The 22500-nt window shown below is 48.3% G+C and overlaps 1 protein-coding gene across 2 annotated transcripts in view; it reads right to left on the reverse strand.

Moving 5' to 3' along the window:
• Kcnj6 (potassium inwardly rectifying channel subfamily J member 6) overlaps positions 1–22500 on the reverse strand; it is a 193922-nt gene that overhangs the window by 15363 nt on the left and 156059 nt on the right. For both annotated transcript variants that reach the window (XM_090349303.1, XM_090349305.1), the window contains exon 3: positions 17952–18872. In XM_090349303.1, the coding sequence (XP_090205429.1) occupies positions 17952–18872 (921 nt within the window). The remainder of the gene's footprint in view (positions 1–17951; positions 18873–22500) is intronic.

The raw sequence follows: 22500 nt of genomic DNA on the forward strand, positions 1-22500 counted from the left end.
GATCTGAGGATCACAGTCTGAAGCCAGGCCAGGCAGAAAGTTTGTGTGACTCATCTTCAAGTAACAACCAAATATTCAGAAGTGGAGCTGTGGCTCAAGAGGTAGAGTACCAAAGCTAAGCATGGTTATGAGGCTCCAAATTCAGGTCCCAGTACACACACACACACACACACACACACACACACACGAACTTGTTGGTGTGTTAATGGCATCATGTGTATTACATCTGAAAGCTGTCAGCCCTGAGGAAAAATTCAGGCTCCTGTTGTCTTCCTAAACTACGTCAAAGTATTAAAGCATGCATCCTCGTGCTTGGAGAAGTAGAGATTATTTCTAGATAACCGTTCATATGATTGAGACTTGCTTCTGCCCGGGTAGAGGAAAAGAGGCCTAGTTGAGGCTATATGTTTTCACTGTGCTTTCTTCAACTCTATTTGAATGTCTTACATGCATATACTACTTTCAATGTAAAAATATTGAAATCAGAATAAATAAGGAACAAAGAATCTATCCTCCTCTGTCAGCAAAGCCATTTGGCTCTGGGCTATCTGCCATAGTTCTAATACACAGTTGCTGACAGTGACAGGCAAAATTTAAGTGCCATAGACTAAGGCAAATGCAGGAAAGTAATCACCCTGCCCAACTGGCTGAGTTGGGGAAGATTGCAGTGGTGCCTGTCTGGGGAGGAAAGAATTGCATGACATTGAAAGTAGCTTTGAACCTGGTATTTCTGACTTAGGACCTCTTCTGCCTGTGTCCTCTCCATGTGAGGCACTAACCAGAGCACGCATGTGAGCAGAGACCTGCTCCTTGGTGAGGGTCTCAGCTCATGAGCACCAGCATGTGGGATGCAGTGGTAGCAGGGAGAAAGGAGGAGCCTATGTAAATGAGCGCAGGGCAGGGGCGGAGGAGCCTAAAGGCCTGCAAGCCCAAACTCCCGAGAGATGCCACCTGCAGCTGGTTTCCGCTAAGGGTGAGGCCTGATGGAGAAGGGGTTGTGTGTTCTAGCTGGCTAGCCCCAGGGATGCCAGGAGAAGGGGTCTTGCCCTCAGGCCCTGGCTGGTAGCTGCTGGACCCAATGGCATCCAATATCCAAGGTTCCTGGAAGGTGCCCTGGGGATGAGGGCTAGTCACTCCTAGAACTCAGAGCAATGGCTCCAGGCCTTGGAGGGGCCTCCATGCTTGGCTTGAAAGGCTGTGTGGTTGGAGCCTCTCAACTTGGGAGGTCTTGACTGCTGGAAGGAGGGAAGGGTGATCCGTAGTTGGGTCCAGGCATTTCTCAGTTGCATGCCGCAGGAAGACTGTTGCAGGTGACCAAAGCGTGTCCTGTAATCACAATACAAATAGGCAGGCACTTCCCGTTCTGTACTGCTGACTGCACTATCAGGCCAGCCTTCGTGAAGCCATCCAGGAGGGAAGGAGGAAGACTCCTCCGGGTGTGCAGGTGAGGACTGGGAGGTGAGTAGGGTGAGCACCGACTCCTCTGGCGATGGTTCGGGTCAACCACGTTTGGGCTTTGCTTCCTTAATTTACAGCTGAGGGCTCTTCACGCCTGCTGGGAACTGTGCATTGCTTCTCTCTGCATTCAGTGTGCTGGTTTTAGCAAACACCTCCTTTTTTATTTGCTGCTTCTATGCTCTAGGAAGCTAGGCAGCTGAACTTGTTAGGATTTTTTTCTTTAAGTCCTCGCTCTTGTACTGTGTGGATCTAATAGCCACATATTAAGGATACCATGCGCCTTTTGCTCCTTTGGTCTTGACTTGTCTCACTCAATATGATTTGCTCTAGATTCATCCACTTCCCCGCGAAAGCCATTATTTTATCTTCTCTGGTGGTTATGTAGAATTCCATTGTATATATAGACCACATTTTTTGGTATTCATCTGTAGTGGGGCATCTGGGTTGTTTCCATCGCCTGGCTATTGTGAATAGTGCAGAGATGAACATAGCTGAGCAGATGTCCTTATCATATCCTGGGTTATGATGCTCAGGGTAGATGCCCAGGAGTGGTATGGCTGGGTCTTAGGGAAGGTCTATGTTTAGTATTTTGAGAAACCTCTAAACTGCCTTCCAGAGTGGCTGTACTAGTTTACATAAGCAGTGCCGTAGGTTTCCTCTTTCTCCACATCCCCTCCAGCATTTGTTGTTGTCTGAGTTCAGAATATCTGCCATTCTGATTGGGAAAAAGTATCTCAGGGTTGTTTTTATTTGTATTTTCTTTATGACCATGGATGATGAACATTTTCTCATATGCTTTTCTGCCATTTTAATCTCTTCTTTTGATAAGTCTCTCTTAAGTTCCCTTGCCCATTTAGTGAATGGTTTGTTGGGTTTGGGGGGGATTAGTTTCTTGAGTTCCCTGTAGATATTGGATATTAAGCATTTGTCTGATGTACTTATTATTGGTAAATATCTTTTCCCAGTTGGTTGGCTGTCTTTCTACTTTAGTAGCTATGCCTTTGTCTGTGCAGAAACTTTATTTTTAGGTAGTCCCATTTGTTAAGTCTCTCTCCAATCTGTTGTGACCCTGGGACTCTGTTCAAGAATTTTTTTGCCTGTGCCTATGAGTTCCAGTGTCTCTCCTACTCTGCCATGTAGCAGTTTCAGGATTTCAGGTCTGCTATTGCGGTCTTGGATCCATTTTGAGATAATGTTTGTGCATGGTGGCAGGCTGGGATCAATTTTTAGTTTTCCGCACATGGCTGCCTAGTTTTCCCAGCACCAGTAAGGATTTCTTATTAGAGAAAAAAGACCAGGGCCATGCTTACCTTCCTATAATTTTTATGGACTATGCCAAAGTCTAGTGATGTTATCTGCATCTTTTGTGGTTTTTGGGTGTTCTATGCTGCATTCTAGAATCTACATGGATCAAGTTGCCAGATACAGAAGCAACAGATGGTTGAAACATTTTAGTACCCTATTTATTACTTACTCACTCATGTTTGCTGACTTGAAGGTTTGTTTCAGTGGGCCCCATTGTCCAAGATGGGAGATGTCCACTGGTCTTAAATAAGATATAAAACATGTAAATGAGAAACAGAGACCTGGCCCGTCAGCTTTTAATTTAGCAGATACATTCATATATGTACACATCTCCTGTGTCCTCAGGTTTGAATACATGGCTTGGGTGCTGCCCCTGAGCTTTTTTACTCAAGGCTAGCACTCTACCATTGGAACCACAGTTCCACTTTATTGTTTCTTTTTCCTGGTTAATTGGAGGTAAGAGTCTTACAGACTTTTCCTGCTGAGGTTGGCTTTGAATAGTCTTCAGATCTCACCTCCTGAATAGCTAGGCATACAGGCATGAATCACTGCACTTAGCTTTAGCTGCTATTTTTAAGGACCTAGCAGATAGTGATATTTCTGAGGATGATTTCAGGGCTAAGTTGTAACATAGTTGAATATACATGATGGAGTTCCCAGCTCCTCTCACTGAGATTCCATCCAGGAAAGAACTGTCCGGTAATAAGGAAGCCATGTACTTTTTTCTAACTTGAGATTGCTAGATGTTTAAACCATCTGCCATTTCACAGGTGAGTAAAACACTGAGTGCTGGAGATAGGACAGCATTTTAAGTGCAAGTTTTTTTTTTCTTTTAAATTGTCTACCTCATTTCGGATCCATTCTGAGCTCTTTGGTATCCTCTCATCTAATAATACCTGCAAGCAGGCTGGCTGGTTGTTGTCAGGTGCAGGACCTGAGGTCCAGGGAAATCAGATGACTCTGATAAGAGGCAAGACAGCCAGGGCCCCAGCAGGAGGGTGGTCTGTCCCATCACTTCTCAGCCTGGTATAACATGGACACCGGCCCTCCTGCCCTCCCTGCCTGAGACACTGGCTCTATGAGCAACTGATTTGCGAATAAAGATGCTTGGCCCGAACTGAGACTTAGTTGCTCGATGTTTTCTTAGTTCTGTTACTTTGGAAAAATAATAAATAGACATATGATGGGTGGACAGACTGACTGAGGAATGAGATCTACAGAAAGCATGATGCAGCTGACACTGGTGGCTCCCGCCTGTAACCCTGCCTACTCAGGAGGCTGAGAGCTGAGGACTGTGGTTTGAAGCCAGCTCAGGCAGGAATGTGTGTCCAACTCTTTATTTCCAATTAACCTCAAAAAGCTAGAAAGTGGAGCTGTGGTTCAAGTGGTATTGCACTACTAGCCTTGAGCAAACAAGCTCAAGAACAGTGCTGAGGCCTGGGTTTAAACCCCAGGACCAGAACAGCAGCGACAACCAAAAAACCCAAATGTGTAGTATTTGCATATAATCATCACACATTTCTAGATCGTTTATCATCCCTAAGGCAATGTAAATCCTTTGTGAATATTTGTTCTACTGTCTTGTTTAGAGAAAAATAGTAAGAAAAATGTCTGTACTTGTTCAGGACAGGCACATTTTTTTTTTCTGATTATTTTCAAGCTGGGGTTGGTTGAGTTAAGAAGCATGGAACTTATGGACACAGAAGCTGACAGAATTCATGCTTGCCGGCCTGTGATGCCACCACGAGGACCTCTGCCCAGGTCCCTGGTCCCCAGGCTTCTGAGGGCACCTGTCAGGAGCTCCAGGGTTTGCTGGGGCTTCGCTCAGGGGAGTAAGGTGAGAGGCCTCTCCCTCCCTCCCCTTCCAGCCCCGGGAGTCCTGACACACTGGTGGGCAGGCAAGGGGTGTGGCTACCTACAAGGTGAGTGGCACAGAGGTCTTCTGGAGTCCCCTCGGGCACCCTGCCCTGTCCTCACTGTGGTATTGCGGCTGGCGCTGCTCCTGGGGACAGCTTTCTCGTCCTGCTCAGTGACCTTGGTCTCTGCTTCAGCTTTGCTCAGGTTTTGGCATGAGACAAAAATCCAGTAATGCCAGGGGGTGTAGTAGGACTTGCTGGGGACACTGGGTTGGGGCGGGATTGGTTGCTGGGCTGCACCCTGCGCTGGCAGGACAGATCAGCCCAGTCCGGGGACTGAAGGCTGCTGGCAGACAGCAGTGATGAGGTGTGCGGCTCACCAGTGTGCAAAAGCACTCCAAATTGTAAAAAGGTGTGTCTAACTGCAGTAGAAACTTCCTGTGTAGTTGGAGTCTGGCTGCAGTGGCATTTGATTGGCTCATCCTCCCCCTAGATTCAAAAGTATCCTCATTCCCATTCCATGGGTGTGCTTCAGCTGACCCGCCCTTCGCTCTTGAGAAAGGTGGATTTGTGTGCGTGTGTGTGTATTAGATTTATGAGATCATAGAGAATATATGACATGGATTAGAACACATTACATAGCATGTTATATATTTATAATTCATATATAACATAGGTGATACGTTATATATATTAGTTGACATAATATACATTTAATATATAATATATAGTGATATATGTATATGAAATTCAGAATATTTTCTAAAGACAGCTGCTTGGTTGAAAGTAGACAGAAGATCAGGTTAACCTCATCAGTGATCCTAGACCTAGCCCTGTCATCATAAGCTGTAAGAATGTCCATCCCAAATTCTGTTTTATCAGAAGAATCTAGGCTATAATCGCAATGTGGGGCCAAACTGAACTGAGCGTTGACTAGATCCCTGTTTGCCTAACACTGTAGTCTTTGGGGTCCGAGAGACCTCTTTGAGTCATTGATAAAAGTTTTACTCTCCTCAAAATACAGAGTTTAGATGTCATCTAGAGTGAATCGAGAGGCTAAGCGAACACTTAGATGCATGCGCACAGATATCTACAATAGTTCCCCTCACCTGCAGCCTTTTGTTGGATGTCTGCACTCACAGACAGTACGTTGTATCTACTATGCCCATTTTTATGCATCACATCCCTATGATCAAGTTTAATTAAGGCACAGGAAGAATTAACAATCCCAGATAATAAAGTAGATCAACAATGATAATATATTATAATTGAATTGTCAGCATGATTACTCTTTTACTTTACAGCCAGTATTAGTAAAATAGAGGTTACTGGAACACAAATGCTCCATGCCAAATAGTCTGATAACAAAGATGGTGGCCACGTGAGGATGGATGGGTAGCGCACACGGCGCGGACCCAGTGGACAGACGTGCATGCAGTTCACCTCCCTGTGAGGACAGAGCGGGATGCAAGCGATTTCATTACACCTCCAAGAATAGCATTCAATTGAAAGCCTCTGAGCTGTTTATTTCTGAATTTTTCTATTGACTATTTTCAGGCTGCAGTTGGCTTCGAAATGGAAACCATGGCTAAGAATGACAAGTGTCATAACAATTTGACATTCCTTAAGAAACAAAATGCACCCACCGGGGTCCAGAAATGGCCCAGTGAGATGCCAAGGGGCCATCTAGTTAGCCCAGATTTCTAACATTGCTTTCCTCGAACAAGTGGTAAATCAGAGTTCAAATAAGAAAGCTGGAGTAGATACTTTTAACATAGAAGGAAAGTGACCGGTTTTATATAAGTCTTTATTTGGGTTGTGAATAGCCAGGCAAAGACAGCTCTGTCAGTGAGCTTCCAGAAATAATCCTGTTGATGTACCATTTTGCTTCCTAGCTTAAAAAAATGAATGGATTCAAAGAAACGCTCCTGTCATGTTTTCTGTTTTGACAGCACAAACCGCATCTGAGAATCCATCAGATGATCATTTAGGTGCCACAGATAGATGGCACCAGGGCTGTGTTAGGAGTGTCTTCCTCTATTGGAACACACAGTTGATGTTTCAGGTGTGCAGTGTTTGTGAGTGCAGTGTCTCTAGGTCTCGTGTTGAAGGCTTGGTCCTGGGATGGGGCTGCAGGGAGCTGATGCGGCATTTGGGAGGCAGGGATTAGAGGTGGTCTGGTGGCTGAGGATGTGTTTTTGAAGGATATTGTACAATGGATCCTCTTTCTGGCTCTGCTTGACTTCCTGGTTTGTGAATAAGGAAGTGTCACATGACTGATGTGATGCGGCGACCCCCCCCCATGCTTGTACCAGGAAGATGGAGCAGTGGCTAATCCTAGGCTAATCCTAGCTACTCAGGAGGCTGAGATTTGAGGATCAATGTTCAAAGCCAGCCGGGCACAAAAGGATCTGAGACTCTTATCTCCAATTAACCTCTAGAAAACAAGATAGAAAATGGGGCTTGGCTCAAGGGTAGGGCGGTAGCCTTGAACTGAAGAGCTCAGGGACAGAGCCCAGGCTGAATTCAAGCCCCATGACCCACCAAAAAAAAAAAAAAGTAAAAGCATAAAAAATAAAATGTCCTATTATTGCTCTGTTTGGTCCACAAAGGATGTGAGCAGCTTATAAAATAGTTGGCTGCCTCCTTGGCAGTGTGTATGTGTGTGTGTGTGTGTGTGTGTGTGTGTGTATACACGTGTGCATATGCGCGTGTGTGCATGTGTGCATTAGTCCTGGTGCTTGAACTCGGCCTGGGAACTGCCCCTGAGATTCTTTTTCTCAAGGCTGACACTTTACCACTTGAGTCACTATACCGCTTCTGGCTTTTTGTGAGTAGTTTATTCAAGATCAGAGTCTAGAGGCCCAAGTCTTTCCTGTCCAAGCTGGCTTGGAATAGCAATTTTCAGGTCTCAGCTTCCTAAGTAGCTAGAATTACAGGTGTGAGCTAGCAGTGCCCGGCCAGTGTTGAGTTTGGGGTATTTTTCTCTTTTTTGTTCTTGTTTTAAAGATGACTTTCTGCTCAGTGTCCCAAAGATACTGCCATGTGGGATTTACTCTACTGCACAGGTGACTGTGTGAGCTCTCCCCTAGCTTAATTCCTAGTCCCCAAATGACTCAATACTATGAAGAGCCACCATGTGGAGGGGAGCTGGGCAAGGCGGCGAGGTAGGAGCCCTTTCCACCCAGAGAAAGAGCTGGAGAAAAGAAAGGGGGAGCGTGTAAACACCTCTAAAGGAGGAGCCACTCACGTTCTCATCTTCTTGAAAAGGCAAGGTTAATAATAGCACTGTTTACTGGCGGATCTCTGCTTTTGAATGGAAGTTCACTTTTAGCTCTCCGAAAGGTCAGGAAACCTCTGCTTCCCATTATATTTGCATCCAGGAAGAAAACAAATGCAAATGTCCTCATCTCCCACCTATGCTGCACAGTGCAGCCTAGCTCCCACCCCCATTCCCGGTACTGGAGGTGGGTAATGGGGCTTGAACTTTGGGCCTGGTTGCTGTCCCGGAGTGCTTTAGCTCAAGGCTACCCCCCATCCCTGTGCCACCGCGCCACTTCCTGTTTTCTAGAGGTTATTTGGAGATAAGAGTCTCAGGTCCTTTTGTGCCCAGGCTGGCTTTGAACCTTGATCCTCAGATCTCAGCCTCCTGAGTCACTAAAATTACAGGCATGAGCTACTGCGCCTGGCTCAAAGCCTGTGTATTTTTCTTATGGTGCTTTTTGCCAGGGAGTTCAGATTGGCATTGATTCTCCCTTTCAACACTCCCCAGAGGGTGTGTCAGCTGCCACTTGGTTGAGCTCTGAGTCCCACTTGGCCACTTTAGACAGAGTTAGCTGAGAGTTCCTTCGAGCAGTCACCGGATGGACTGGCATTGGGTGGAGCTGGGAGCCAGAGCCAGCCATTGTGCTTGCCCCTAGGAATGTCAGGGCCAGTAGGTATGCAGAGTGGTTCCCCGCCTGCTTCTCCAGGCCAGGTGACCGTGGTGGGGCCCTGGGCTGGGCACCGAATGGGTAAGCTGGCTGGTCACTGGCTGTCAGCATCCCATTGAATTCAGACCCAGGGATCCTTAGGCAGGCTTTCCTCAGCTGCTCCCTTCTGGAGGGACCACGGAGGGAAGTGTGTTGAGATGCAGGGAACTCTAAGACCACGCTTCTGCCAATCATTTCACCTTCACTTGCCCTTGAGCAAAGTTACTCTGCTCCAGCCCTTCACCTAAGAGCCAGCTTCCTCACTGGCTACGGGGTGTGTGTGTGGGGGAGAAATCACTTCCCCCCTCCATACTCATGGAGTTTGATCCTCAATAAAGCCCCTTTGTGCAGGGCTTTCATATCAGAGTACATGGAACCTTCTTACAGGAACAAATAGTGGAAAAAAACCACTTGTGATAAATGAAGGAATGTTAGATGCCCAGACACACGGCAAGTGGAGAGTGGAATTTACCCTGTCTGGCCTTGATGTCTTACCCAGGATGAGCGAATTCACAGGGCAGAGATGGTAGAGCTCTGCAAAGTCACCTCCTGGGAAGTCTGGTGTGTTGGTTATATGCAATGCCAGTGTGCCTGTGTGACATTTTGTATCAGGCAAGACAGGTTAGGTTTTAGATGGTAGCTAACCAACCAGATCGCTGCCTTCCCCAATGCAAAAGATGCCAGCCAGTGGGGCTGCCCGCGCCTCCACAAAGGAATTCTTGGCTGAGTTGTCAAGGATCAGGAATTGGGAGAACTCAGGCGGGAGGTGCCCCCATGCCTGCTGGTGGAGTTCCACCTCACACCTCTGCCATGCTGACCCCTCACCCTCTCATCCCCAGGACCTTTGGTTGCTGCTCTGGGTGCTGCTCTTTCTTCTAAACCACCAGGAGGCCTGAGTTATTGTTCCTAGATGTCGATGTCAAGTCCCCGTGGGAAAATGATGTTTCCCCAATTCCACCGACATCAGGCACTGGGGCCTGACGTGCAGTGACTAATACGCTGGGGACAGATGTGGGCTGTTCTGCCATTTTTCTGTTTCCCTGATAAGAGAGTGGGCCTGCCTGGGTTTCTCTGTGTTGGCATCCTGCGGCAGACGTAAAGTGAATGAGACATAAGGACTTTGCTGCTTAAAGTGCTGGGAGCTGTTTGTTACTGCAGCATAACATAGCCAAGGCAGACTGATAGAGTATTTTTATTTAAAAAGTTTCCTTCCTTCCTTCCTTCCTTCCTTCCTTCCTTCCTTCCTTCCTTCCTTCCTTCCTTCCTTCCTTCCTTCCTCCAGTCCAGGGGTTTAAACTCGGGGCCTAGGCTCTTTCCCTGAGCCTCTTTGTACTCAAGGCTAGCTAGCACTCTACCATTTGAGCCACAGCTCCATATCCAGCCTTTTCTGAGTTGTTCATTGGAGATAAGAGTTTCAGGGACTTTTCTGTCTGTGCTGACTTCAGACTGTGATCCTCACATCTCAGCTTCCTGAGTAGCTAGGATTACAGGCATGAGCCACTAGTACCCAGTTCACAATTCTTTGTCAACAAGGAACAAAGAAACTGGCTGTCCAGAAAACTCTGTTTGTCCATCCACCTTGTGGAAGCAGGTCAATACTTTAGAGCAGAACTATCCACAAGTGAAAAATTAGTTAATACTTCAAAAATGAGTTTTCAGAATTCATAAGGACTCTGCAGATGAGGAACTGGGAACATAGAAGTGTTGTTTTTAAACACAATCTATCAGTCCTGTTGTCGCCGGCCTCAGAAGACCTGAGTGCAGTCAAACCCACATCCACCTCTGGTGGACATTGTTTTGATGGATGCTGCTATTTATAGGACACAAAGTCCTTCTGCCTGGACCCGTGACACTCATTAATTCCGATTCCATCCATCTGTGCTTCATGGTTAGGGGCCGGGGCAGAGGCCAGCCTGGCTCCCGCCTGCACTGTGCTTGGCATTTCGAGCATGGACACTCTCAGGTTAGCGTTTGTCACTTTGAGGATTTGGAGCACTTTTAGAGGGGTCATTTGTCATTCTGTCTGGGCACCAGCAGCGCAAGGTCCCTGAGACTGGCCTGGCTACTCTTCCCAAGTGCAGCTCTGCTACTTCCTGGTTTCCACCTGGGTGGCCCACGGGAAGGAAGGATGATTGATACGCTGGTGGGATTCAGCACGGCCTCCCGTGCGGTAAGCACCCTTTAGAGAGGAGGACACTGAGGCAGAGACATAAATCAAGCCAGTACATAGGCAACTGCGGTTTGGCAGGACGGCCCAGTAAGCTGGGCTGTAGGTGAGAGATGACATTGGAGAAAGAAGCTTGCTAGATAAGAACTCAACACTTGAGCTCCTCAGTGAGGCGGGCCGAGGGCGCTGGCTGGAGAAGAGGCACCTCTGGCTTCTGCTGTTTGGGGTGTGTGTGTGTGTGTGTGTGTGTGTGTGTGTGTGTATGTGTTTGAGAGCGAGAGAGGCTTCTTTTGCTCACAGGATACTGCTCTACCACTTGAGCCACTGCTTTTGCTTTTTTCTGAGTAGTTTATTGGAGCTGAGAGCCTCATGGACTTTTCTGGATGGGCTGGCTTTGAACCACCATCCTCTTGATATCAGCTCCTTGAGTAGCTAAGATAACAAGCATGAGTAACTGATGCCTGGCCTTTCATTGCCTGTGTGTGTGTGTGTGTGTGTGTGTGTGTGTGTGTGTGTGTGTATGTGTGTATGTGTGCATGCGCGTGCATAACAATCTCTGCTTTCTACTGAGTCTCATTCTAGTTCCTTTGCATGGCCCATTTGGAGAACAATGGATTTTGCTGGTGCTGCTGTTTTAATGATGAGTCATTTTCTATAGTATTCTGATTTGTTTGTGACCGTAATCATATATGGCAACCTTAATACCTTCTAAACTGTGGTCCTGTGAATGCCTTCTGGATTATGGGAAACATAGTCTCATGCTTGATCTCTTGCAATTTCCCTTAAGAGCATGGTAGGAGAGTTTGACTGTACATCCAGCTGCACACAGTTATGACATTAATGAACCAGAACACAGGGTTCCCAGAGGCTGGGAGCAATTGATGATGCCAGATTTTACTCAGATAATCACTTTACTGGGGTAGGTGGACATTTTGGAAGGAAGCCTTGGGTTGGGAGCAAGCCAGCAAGCCTTCCTTCCTTCCTTCCTTCCTTCCTTCCTTCCTTCCTTCCTCCCCTCCTCCCCTCCCTCCCTCCCTCCTTCCCTCCCTCCTTTCTTCCTTCCTTTTCTCTTTCCCTCCCTCCCTTCAATCCTCATTTTCTTTCCTTCTTTCACAGTATGGGAATTTAAACCCAGGGTTTTATGCTTGTTAGGCTGGCACTCTACCACTTGAGCCATACCTCCAGCTCTGTTTTGCTGGTTATTATTTTTTTCCCAGTCCTGGGCTTGAGCTCAGGGCCTGAGCACTGTCCTTGGACTTTCTCAAGTCTAGAGCTCTACCACTTGAGCCTCAGCACCACTTCCATGCATGTTCTATGCATGTGGTACAGAGGAATCAAACCTGGGTCTTCGTGCATGCTAGGCAAGCACTCTACCACTAGGCCAAACTCCCGGCCCCTTGCCGGTTATTTTTGAGATAGGGCCTTGAGACCCTTACCCCCAAGGATGGCCTCAAACTATGAGTTTTCTGCTGTCAGCCTCTGAAGCCAGGATTATGATGTGAGCTTGCTGGGGACTTCTTGATGTTAGTGAATGATACATGTCTGATTTTTTTTTGGCCAGTTTTGGGCTTGGGCTCAGAGTCTGAGCACTGTCCTTGGACTTTCTCAAGGCTAGCACTCTACCTCTTGAGCCTCAGAACCACTTCCGGCTTTTTTCTATGTATGTGGTACCGAGGAATCGAACCTGGGTCTTCATGCATGCTAGGCAAGCACGCTACCACTAGGCCAAACTCCCAGCCCCACATGTCTGATTTTTAAAAAATGAAATCACTCCTTATAGAGACTTACTGATAGATTAATCTGTGAAGATTTTTCACCCCCATTCATAGAATTTCTGATCTTATCCACTCACTATATAGTTAGGTGATAGCTCTTAAAAGAAAAAGGGTAAATCTGATGATAGGAGGTTGCCACTAGAGGGATTAACAATATATCCAAAGAGGAAATCAGGTTTCAGCTCTGTAATCTCTGAATATAATTATTACTGGAAACAGCTTAAGAGTACAGCAGTGTTAACCTCAACCAGATCATTCTCTACACTGCACTGTCAAAGCTTCCTATCAGAGCCCAGTGACAGTGTGATTAGAGCAAAGAAAAACAGTGCTTGGAAAGAAGGCACAGGGTAGCTTCAAGAGTCTCCCATGGGCCTCCTTGTACACAGTGCTTAATAACCAGAATGGTTATATGGTACAGCTAATTTTATTTATTTATTTTCCAGCCCTGGTGCTTGAACCCAGGGCCTGAGCCTTGTCCTTGGGCTTTCTCAAGACTAGAATTCTACCACATGAGCACAGCACCACCTCTGGATTTTTCTATGTATGTGGAACCGAGGAATCAAACCCAGGTCTTCATGCATGCTAGGTAAGCACTCTACCACTAGGCCAAACTCACTCCCTGCTTTTTTTTGTTGCTAGTCCTGGAGCTTGAACGCTGGACCTGAGTCCTGTCTCTGAGCAACTTTCGCTCAAGATAGAACTCTACCACTTGAGCCACAGCACCCACCCCTCTTTTTCTGTGGTTAATTGGAGGCAAGAGTCTCAGACTTTCCTGCCTGGGCTGGCTTTGAGCTGCAGTCCTCAGATTTCTGCCTCCTGAGTAACTAGGATTATAGGCGTGAGCCACCAGCGCCCACCAACAGAGCTTATCCTTATGATCAAGCAGATTGTACATCCGAACAAACAAAAGCGATGACACTGATGAGGTAATCAGCAACGTGCACACTTAGCAGACACTGGATCTTAGGAGACCACTGACAATTCCTTAGCTGCCTTAAAGAACCGGAGTACTTTACAAAAGGACTTATCTTTTGGAGACAGGCACTAAGCCATTTGCGGGGGAAATGCTGAGATGCAGGAGAGAGGAGGAAGATGGCGAATACCACCTGTGTCCTCAAGTGACAAATGTCGGGGTGGAATGACAGGCCACCTGGGGGTTCGTGGTTCTGTCCGCTCTGTTTTTTGTCTAAATCAAGGAGTAAGAACAGCCCAAAGCTTTGGGGGCCTCATCTTCCCCAGGCTCAGTGCTGTGGACCTGTGGTAGCCATCCAACCCTGGGGGGGAAACACGGAGGCTCAATACAAAGGCTACAGCGAGGAGCCAGCTGGCAGTGTGGCGCTGGGTGGCTGCCATGCTGCCTCGGGGCCAGGCCCACTTGCCCTCTATAAATACCAGTCCATGTGAACGCTCTACTATTTTAACCTGCAGTTGCCACAGCTGCTGTGCACGTCTGTTTACGTAGCTATGAAACTTTCTCTAAACATCATCTCAAAATGGCCCATGTGGCAGCATGAAGGGGCCCCTTTCAAAATACATTTGCAGATGAGATGTAGAATCTGGATGGTTGGTGAAGGAATTTTCCAGGGTTTGATTTGTTTTTCAAAAATAGAATCACACGACAGGAAAGTTCTTGAGAGGTCGCCTGGATTGTCCCTTTGACTTAGGCAGGACTAGGCTGACGCCATCCCAACAACGTGGGTCCATCGGTGGGGCTCAGGTTCCAATGGTGGAGTCAGCAATGCAGTGGAGGTCAAGTTGCAATGGAACACGCCCCGTGTGTGACACAGCCTCTCCTGCCTCTTCTAGTGAGCTCCCGGCAGATCCACGACATAGGTGATCAGACTGCCGTGAGGTCGCCAGGACCCCAGACAAAGCCTGTCCAGGGCTCTGTGCACCCAGGATGGGCATGACCGAGAGGTGAACTGAGTCTAGAGGCAGTGCAAGAGACCCCCTGCTGGTCCAGACACCTGGCCAGTTGTTCAAGGTCAGTGGCTAGCCCGAGAGAAGTAATCAGACAAGAGAGCCATTTGTTGGTTTTCATGGTTTCTCATTTCCAGCCCTGTACCTTAATAAATGATTAGATCCTTGTGAATTACTTCCCTTCATGCCTTAATTCCTATTTGTGTTTCTCCTGGCTTTAATACACTGAAGCATTTTTTTCTTTTTTCCCCATGAGCCTGTCTAATGCCCTTAAATCCCATTTGTAGTTTTCATTCACAAAGAAGTGTCCCTTTAAAGTCAAAGGGTTGAGCTATACTGAGGCACTGAATTGTACTGAATTGTTATTATAAGGAAAGCACATATCCAGTTTACAGATTCCTCTAGAACTTCCTAGAAAACCCTTCCTCTTTGACTTTTCAGAAATTAGAAAGGAATATGTTTTTAAATCAAATGAAGAATGATTGCCTTTTGTCAGGCACAGAGGTGAGCGTTTTCGTGCTTTCCCTTGGCAACCACCCGGATTTTACTAAGCATGTGTGGGGAGGCCACCAGGGTTCAGAGGCAAGGGTCACTAGCAATTACCAAGGAGATGATGTTTCTCCTGTTGGATAGTCTCACCGATCACAAGCTTTCAGCACAAAGACAGTTCTGCCCCAGGGAGCTTTAGGGTTCTGGATATTTGCTTACTCCACATTTTCCTCTTAGTTTGTTTTGCAGCCTGGTCTTCTTGTGAGGGAGCACAAAGCTGGGGTCTTGTCCTGTAAGGTGAGGCCAGCATCAGGAATCAGAGGTGTTGTTCCAGGGCCAGGGAACCTCTGTCCACAGCTGTCCCTCTAGTCCTAACAGGAACCTTCCAGGATTGCCACTGGGAGCTGTCAGCTGACACTGCCTGAGCTGCAACACTGCATTACACCACCAGGGAGCGCCAGAGTCCCTGTGCTCGCTGAGACTGGGGAAAAGCCAGGGTTTCAAAAGGTAACTCCTTCCTTGCCTCCTCCCCCTTGCCCTCATCTCCCCCTTCTCTTTACCTTCCCCTCCCTCCTCTCCTCTCCCCCTTTCCTCTCCACCCTCCTTATGTCTCTTTTTCTTCCTCCCTTTTCCTCTTCCCTCCTACTTTCCATCCCCTCTCCTTTCTCTTCTCTCCCTCTTTCTCTTCCCTCTCTCCTTTATCTCCTCCGTGTTATCCTCTCCTCCCCGCCCTTCCTCTGCCCATTCTCCTGTTTCTCCCAGTCCCCTCCTTTCCTTTCCCCTGCTCTTCCCTTCTTCTCCTGTCTCATAGCTCCCAGCCCCACCAATTGCCTGGGGGAGAATTTAAAAAAGAAATTCAGGCTCAAGATATAGAGCTGTGTTTACTTCTGCCTCAATCGCTTCGTATTTCATCACAGTTACACTGCAAAAGGTACGAATCCTTTAACGGTGAGGAAGAGCTTTATCTAGTACAGTCTTGACCTATTACTGCCAGATCCCAATCTCTGTGGCTCATCTGTACATCTTGAGCACATAGTACAGTGTGGGTGTAGGATAGACGGGTACCGGTTCCTTATATTCGGGGGGGGGGCTCACTGATGGCCCCCACTCTGTGGCTATGCAAGTCCCCTACCCAAAACACAGACGCCTACCTGGTCCTCCTTCCCACTTTAGATTGCCTGTAGATGAGCACTGCACAGAGGTAGATGAGGAATGGAGCCACTCACTGCGTTGTCTAGGGAAAGCAGCAAGAGGTGGTCAGTCACCACTGATGTGAATTCTTTTAAAAGGTGTTACAGGCCCATAGTGGTTGACTTTGCAGATGGGTGGCCCTGGAAAGCTGTTTAGATTACGTCTGCATTCTTACAGTTCTATGGAAAGGAAAGAACTGGATCCACGGAGCTCCGTGTACAAGCTTTACTCACTTTTTCAGTATTTGCTATACTGTAGCCGGGCGCCGGTGACTCACGCCTGACATCCCAGCTACTGAAGAGGCTGAGATCTGAGGACTGCAGTTCAGCCTGGCAGGAAAGTCGGTGAGACTTCTAGCTCCAATTAACCACCGAAAGGCTGGAAGGAGCACTGTGGCTCAAGAAACAGAGCACTAGCCTTGAGCAAAAGAGCACAGAGACAGCACCCAGGCCCAGAGTTCAAGCCTTAGGACCACTAAAAAACATTATTAAAATTTTATGTCCACCCTAAGGGAAACTTGGTAGAGGATGTGACTACTTTCTTACCGGGGCTGGGAGATAGAAGTTTGATGTCCAGAGTAACTGGACTAAGTTTGTTCTCAGAGACTGATAAGAATTGAGCCCTGAATGCTGAGTGTGCATTTCCAGATGCAGTCAACCAACCCAGAAACACAAGCTTAGAGCCCAGGGCAGATTGTGTGTGGAGGGACCCTGGGTGAGCAGCGGGGGCCCAAGCAGTGAGCTTTTGGTGAGCTGGCATTTTACTTTATTCTCTTCCGGGAGGTACTGCTGGCAAGCACTCAGAGCTCCCGGTTCTATCTGTGCGATGTTTACGGGTAACTACAGCAGGGTGTTCTTGGCTCTTGGGAGCTGCAGCCTGTGTGAAATGCCAAAGGAGACTTGAGTGGAAACGGAGAGTGCTCTCTGTTCAGAGAACAGACCACCTCCATTCAAGCACACCCAGGATTAGTGCAAGAAGCAGAAAGAGCAACAGACTGAGGACGAATGGACGAGTGCCTCTTCAAGTCCTGCCTTTTCTTGTGTGCTAGTGTTTGTTACCGAGTCTGCAGCACAGTGCCTTCGAGGGCTCTGCAGCTAGAGTGCAGAGAGACACGAAAAGCTTGACTCTGCATCTTATAAATGGTTCCAGAGAAAGGGGTGGAATTATATTTTTATTAAAACAGTTTTCTGGCCTTCCCTCCCCTTTGGAATACCTTAATTTCTCCCCGTTGGCTTAGTAATAAATAACTTAAGTATTTCAATGAGCCGTATTGTAAAGCTGTTTAAAAAGGTGTGAGAGACAGGATTTTTCACTTCACATCTGGAAATTTGAAATATCCCAAGTGGTATTTTTTTTTAAAAAAATATTCATTCATGTTTTCTAAAGGGCTTTAAAGAAGGGAACTGAGCCAGTGCCGGTGGTGATGGCTTGCCCCTGCCATTCTAGCTACTCAAGAGGCTAAGATCTGAGGACTCTAGTTCACAGTCAGCCTGGGCAGGAAAGCTCAGGAGACTTATCTCTAATGAACCCCCAAAGCCACCAGAAGCGGAGGCCTGGCTCAAGTTGGTGGAGGGCCAGCTTTGAGTTCAAAGAGCCACAGGACAGCGCCCAGGCCTTGGGTTCGAGTCCCGGCGCTGTCATTCACGCGTGTGCACACACACACACACACGGAAGCAGCAGGAGTCTCGGCATGCTGGACCCTGTCGGACAGGGCAGCCCAGCGCGCGTGGATGGAGGAGGAGGCCCGATGTGCCACGCGTGGAGCACCCACCCCACAGGGGACCCCCCACCCCCCACCCCCGGGGCAGCCCCGGCTCACCTGTGGCTTCCACCATTCCTTCCAGGATGACCACGATTTCCAGCTCCTCCTTGGGCAGCTGGGCTTTGGAGATCTCCCAGAAGGGGCTCTGCTGGTTGATCTCGTGGCTGATGATGAGCGGGGACACGAGGAAGAGGCGGTCGTCCCCGGTGTAGTAGCCCACGTTGATGTCCGTCTGGTTGAGCGGGATGAACTCGCCCTCCGAGGTCTGCTTGGACTTGATGAGCTTGGCGCGGATGGAGGCCTCCACGATGTGCGAGTTGCGCAGGTCCCCGACGCGGAACATGAGGCAGAGCTTGCCGTCCCGCATGGAGATGACGGCGTGCGTGGAGAAGACCAGCGTCTCGGCGCGCTTCTTGGGCTGGGAGATCTTGACGAACATGCAGCCCACCATGAAGGCGTTGACGATGGAGCCGAGCACCGACTGCACGAGCAGCAGCACGATGCCCTCGGGGCACTGGTCGGTGATGACGCGGTAGCCGTAGCCGATGGTGGTCTCGGTCTCGATGGAGAAGAGGAAGGCGGACACGAAGCCGTTGAGGTTGGTGACGCACGGCGTCCACGCGGGGTCCTCCACGTGGTCCATGTCCCCGCGCGCGTAGGCGATGAGCCACCAGATCATGCCGAAGAAGAGCCAGGTGACGGTGTAGACCAGCACGAAGATGAGCAGGTTGAACCTCCACTTGAGGTCCACCAGCGTGGTGAAGATGTCGGTCAGGTAGCGGTAGGTCTCGCGCACGTTGCCGTGGTGCACGTTGCACTTGCCGTCCTTGCGCACGTACCGCTGCGTCCTGCGCCGGGGCCGCTCCCGGCTCGCGTGTCTGGGCAGGTCGTCCCGGGCCTGCTTGGGCAGCTTGGGCTGGTGGACCGCCACCGGGCTCTCCACGTCCTGGTCCATCGAGTCCCCTTCCAGGACGTTGGCTGGCGGGGGGCGGGGGTGGGGTGGGGTGGAGGGAAGACGCACGCACAGACAGACAGACAGACAGAAACAAGAGCGTGAGGACAGGCTGTGTCTCTGCGGATGGCAGAACCGCAGGCTGCGGGACAGGCGCGCGGCCTTTTGCGCACTGATCTAGCTCCTTGAGGGCCCTGGTCCCCCCCCACCCCAGCCCACCCAGTCCCCTCCCTGCCAGCCACTGTCAAGCTGGTTCATCTCCTCCTCTGGCCGACAGCCTGGGGCGGGCGCTCTGGGGGTTCAGACAAGCTGGACTGCCCTGCTCAGCCGGTGGGAGCCCCCACGTGCTGTGCTGACCTGGGTTGTGTACCCCAGAACCCATAAGGTGGGCTCACGCTGCAGATCTGACAGCCAGGAAAGAGAGGGTGGAATCTTCAAGGAAAGGACTGCCGGGTTGAAAGAGTGGGGTTCCTAACTGAACAGGCTGTGTGTGGCCTTCTGAGGGGAAGCCACAGCGGGGATGTGTATGAGAAGAGGCCTGGGGTGGGCCTGGTGAAAAGAGAGCCCCACCACCAAGAGAGGCTAACCCGACACCAGCCCTGCTGGCACCCTGACCTGGATTCCAGCCTCCCGTCAGGACTGTGGGGTCATAAACACTTGTTATTTAAGCCATTAAGTTTGGTCAGACCCCGGCATTCAAACCCACTGAGCCTCCTTTCCTCACTGTACAGCATTTTTTCCCCCCACACAGTCACCATTGTTGTAAAGTTAAGCAAAACCACAACTGTGCCTGCAGGAGACACGTGATTCATGTTTGTACTAGATTATTTCCTTGTTAGTCTCCTATTTTAGAGTGAGAACTTTGAGCCAGAACCTTCCTCTCAGTGATAGAGCTTACCTAATGTTGGTATGCATGTGTGCACTGTACTCTCATGGTTTGACTCCAACGTTATAGAAGTGTGGAGAAAGCTTCTCCTTCTCTCCCCCTCTGTGTGTGTATTCACAGCATTTAGCATCTGTAGTTTGGAGTGTGGTTATTTTCTTTCTGGTGGCCTTCATGTATTAGTTAACGAAAAGTCTCTTTGAATCTGAGAGCAAGAAATTTTGGAACTCAACCGGCTATTAAATGCATGTAAACCACTGTATGAAATTATTTCTTTAGCCAGTGATTTTAGAGCTTCTAGAAGTCTTATAGCCATTTCTCCATCTAGACTCTCATTCTAGGCATGTGCTGCCTCTGCAGTAATTACGCTTTCTCCTTGGTTAAAGAGAAATGACAACTGGTGGGAAAGCTTCATTTATAAGGAAGCATCTCGGGAGGGGACTGGAGTGGTGCCATCTTACTGTATGGACCAACTTTGCTTGAGGCGGGTTAGTTATTTTGGAAATCAATTGCATGGATCTGTTTTTATGTTTCAGCCCAGGGAAGAGAGAACATCTGACCCGCAGAGCCTGCTGTGTGGTTTGATGGCTTTGACTTTTATATCATTGCGCTCAGTGGCTCTTCATTTGTCAATGAGAAAATGTGCTTGTTTTACTGCTCAGAACAGATGCCTGGGTGGGAACGGAAGAGGGGCCTGCCAGGACAAGATGGAGCAGCAGTGGCTGGGGACAGCTCTATTTTTCCTTCCCGCCAGCCTTCCCTGGGGAATGGTTTTTGATCCTAAATGATCCTATCTGACCACTCGCTGCTCATTAGGCTTTGAATGGTGTCTAAATGATTCCATGTGGGATAATGGCTGGAAAGACAATGTCTGCAGAGCCCCATAGAAGCCCAGCGGGCCTGTGCATATTAGGGTCTCGATGGCTGGTTGGCCAGCTACGCAGCCACCCTGAGCCCTGGTCTCACCCCATCCCGAGGTAGAAGAACAGGGTTTGTCGGATTCAAGGTTTCTTCTGTCTTCTCAGCCACAGGCCAGAATATTCACAGACTTGAATGAAGCCCCTTAAGACTAAACCAAGTGACTACAAGTAAGATTCTAGATGGCTACATAAAACACAAATGCAAGTGGGTTATGTAAAATGATGTCAGCCTTGTTGTTGTTGTTGTTTTGTGTGTGTGTGCATGTGTGATTCAAGTTTCTGGGTTTAGCCACTGTTCATTATATCACCAAGTTCAAGGCCAACATATTTGCTTCCAAGAATAAGACCTTTGGAAACCTGTGACTAAGGGAAAACCACCAAACTTTAGCCATGTTTTCCTCACAGCCCCCTCCTCCCATTCCCCCAATCCAGGAAATCTCCTGCTCATTGGTGTTTCCTTCAATTCTAATTGGTCAACCCAAATTGAAGTTCCAGCCAAGGAGCTCTGCCTGCTTTGTTCATGTTGTCTGTTCATGTCATCACTACTATTTCTGTGCCACAGGACTCTGCTGTTTGTCAGGTGTCAGGTGGCTACAATGGCTGAGCCCTGCCCATCTCCAGTGGGTGACCCTTTCTGGATTAAGACTTAAACACTAGCTATGCCCTCATTCTGTCTTTGCCTATTCTGTGAAGGATCCTGAGCTCTGGGTTGGAGGGGTGCAGGAGTCTGGAGGGGAAGGGGCCCAGGTCCCGAGCTGTGTTGAAAACTCACCATCTATTTATAGAAGCAATGGAATAAAACCTCCAAATAATTGCTGGACTTAACAGAGATATTCCCTCTGTTATCAAATCAAGACTCGTCTCTAATTTTATGGCTGAAATACATGATGTCTTTACGCAGATATGAGTTAATGATCAGGGGAGAGTGGTTATGACAGACTGGAGAGATGCAAAAGGAAGTAAGATGGACTGCTTGGGTTTGTGATCGTAAGAATGAGCATTTATAAGAATTGAATGCAGCTGATAGCTCACACCTGTAATCCTAGCCATTCAGGAGGCTGAGCTCTGAGGATCATGGTTCAAAGCCAGCTTGGGCAGGAAAGTCTGTGAAACTCCTATTTCCAATTAACCAGCAGAAAACTGAAAGTGGCACTGTGGCTCACATGGTAGAGTGGGAGCCTTAAGTTGAAGAACACAAGGAAGTGCCCAAACCCAGAATTCAAGCTCCATGACTTAAGGGGGAAAACCAACACACAAACTGAATGTTTGCATTTGATAACTGGAGAGAATGAGCCCCTTTAGTGTCTTTTAAAACTGTGAAAACTGAGCAGAGAGAGCCCAGCCTTCCTGAAAACACACATGCACACACACACACACACACACACACACCAAACAAACAAAATGATGAGCTCCAGCAATCCCAACGCTTGACCTAGACCTAAACCACTGAAAGCAAACACTTGCCTAGAGTGTGCATGGCAGCCTTAGTCACATTAGTGGAAAGATGCCAAAACTGTATTTCCCACCAGTAGGTGCAATTGAATAGCTTTCAGTCTTAGAGAGGAGGGGAATCTCAGCACATGCTAGAATGTGCATAAACCTTGAAGACACTAGGATGTGAAATAAGCCAGATACAAAACAACACATGTACAATTCCACACCCATGAATAGACTAATATTCATAAGGATGGAAAGTAGGACATCATTTGCCAGGAGCTGGATGGGGCTGTGGAGTCATTTCCTTAAAATGATCTGGAGCGGGTAAGGATGCTGATTCCACAGTGCTGTGAATATACTTGATGCCACGGAATTGTACATTTAAAAACAGTTAAAATGGTAACTGTCATCTAT

Source organism: Megascapheus bottae, chromosome 1, assembly GCF_031878675.1.
Source record: "Megascapheus bottae isolate mThoBot1 chromosome 1, mThoBot2.hap1, whole genome shotgun sequence".
In the NCBI taxonomy this organism is placed as follows: Eukaryota; Metazoa; Chordata; class Mammalia; order Rodentia; family Geomyidae; genus Megascapheus; species Megascapheus bottae.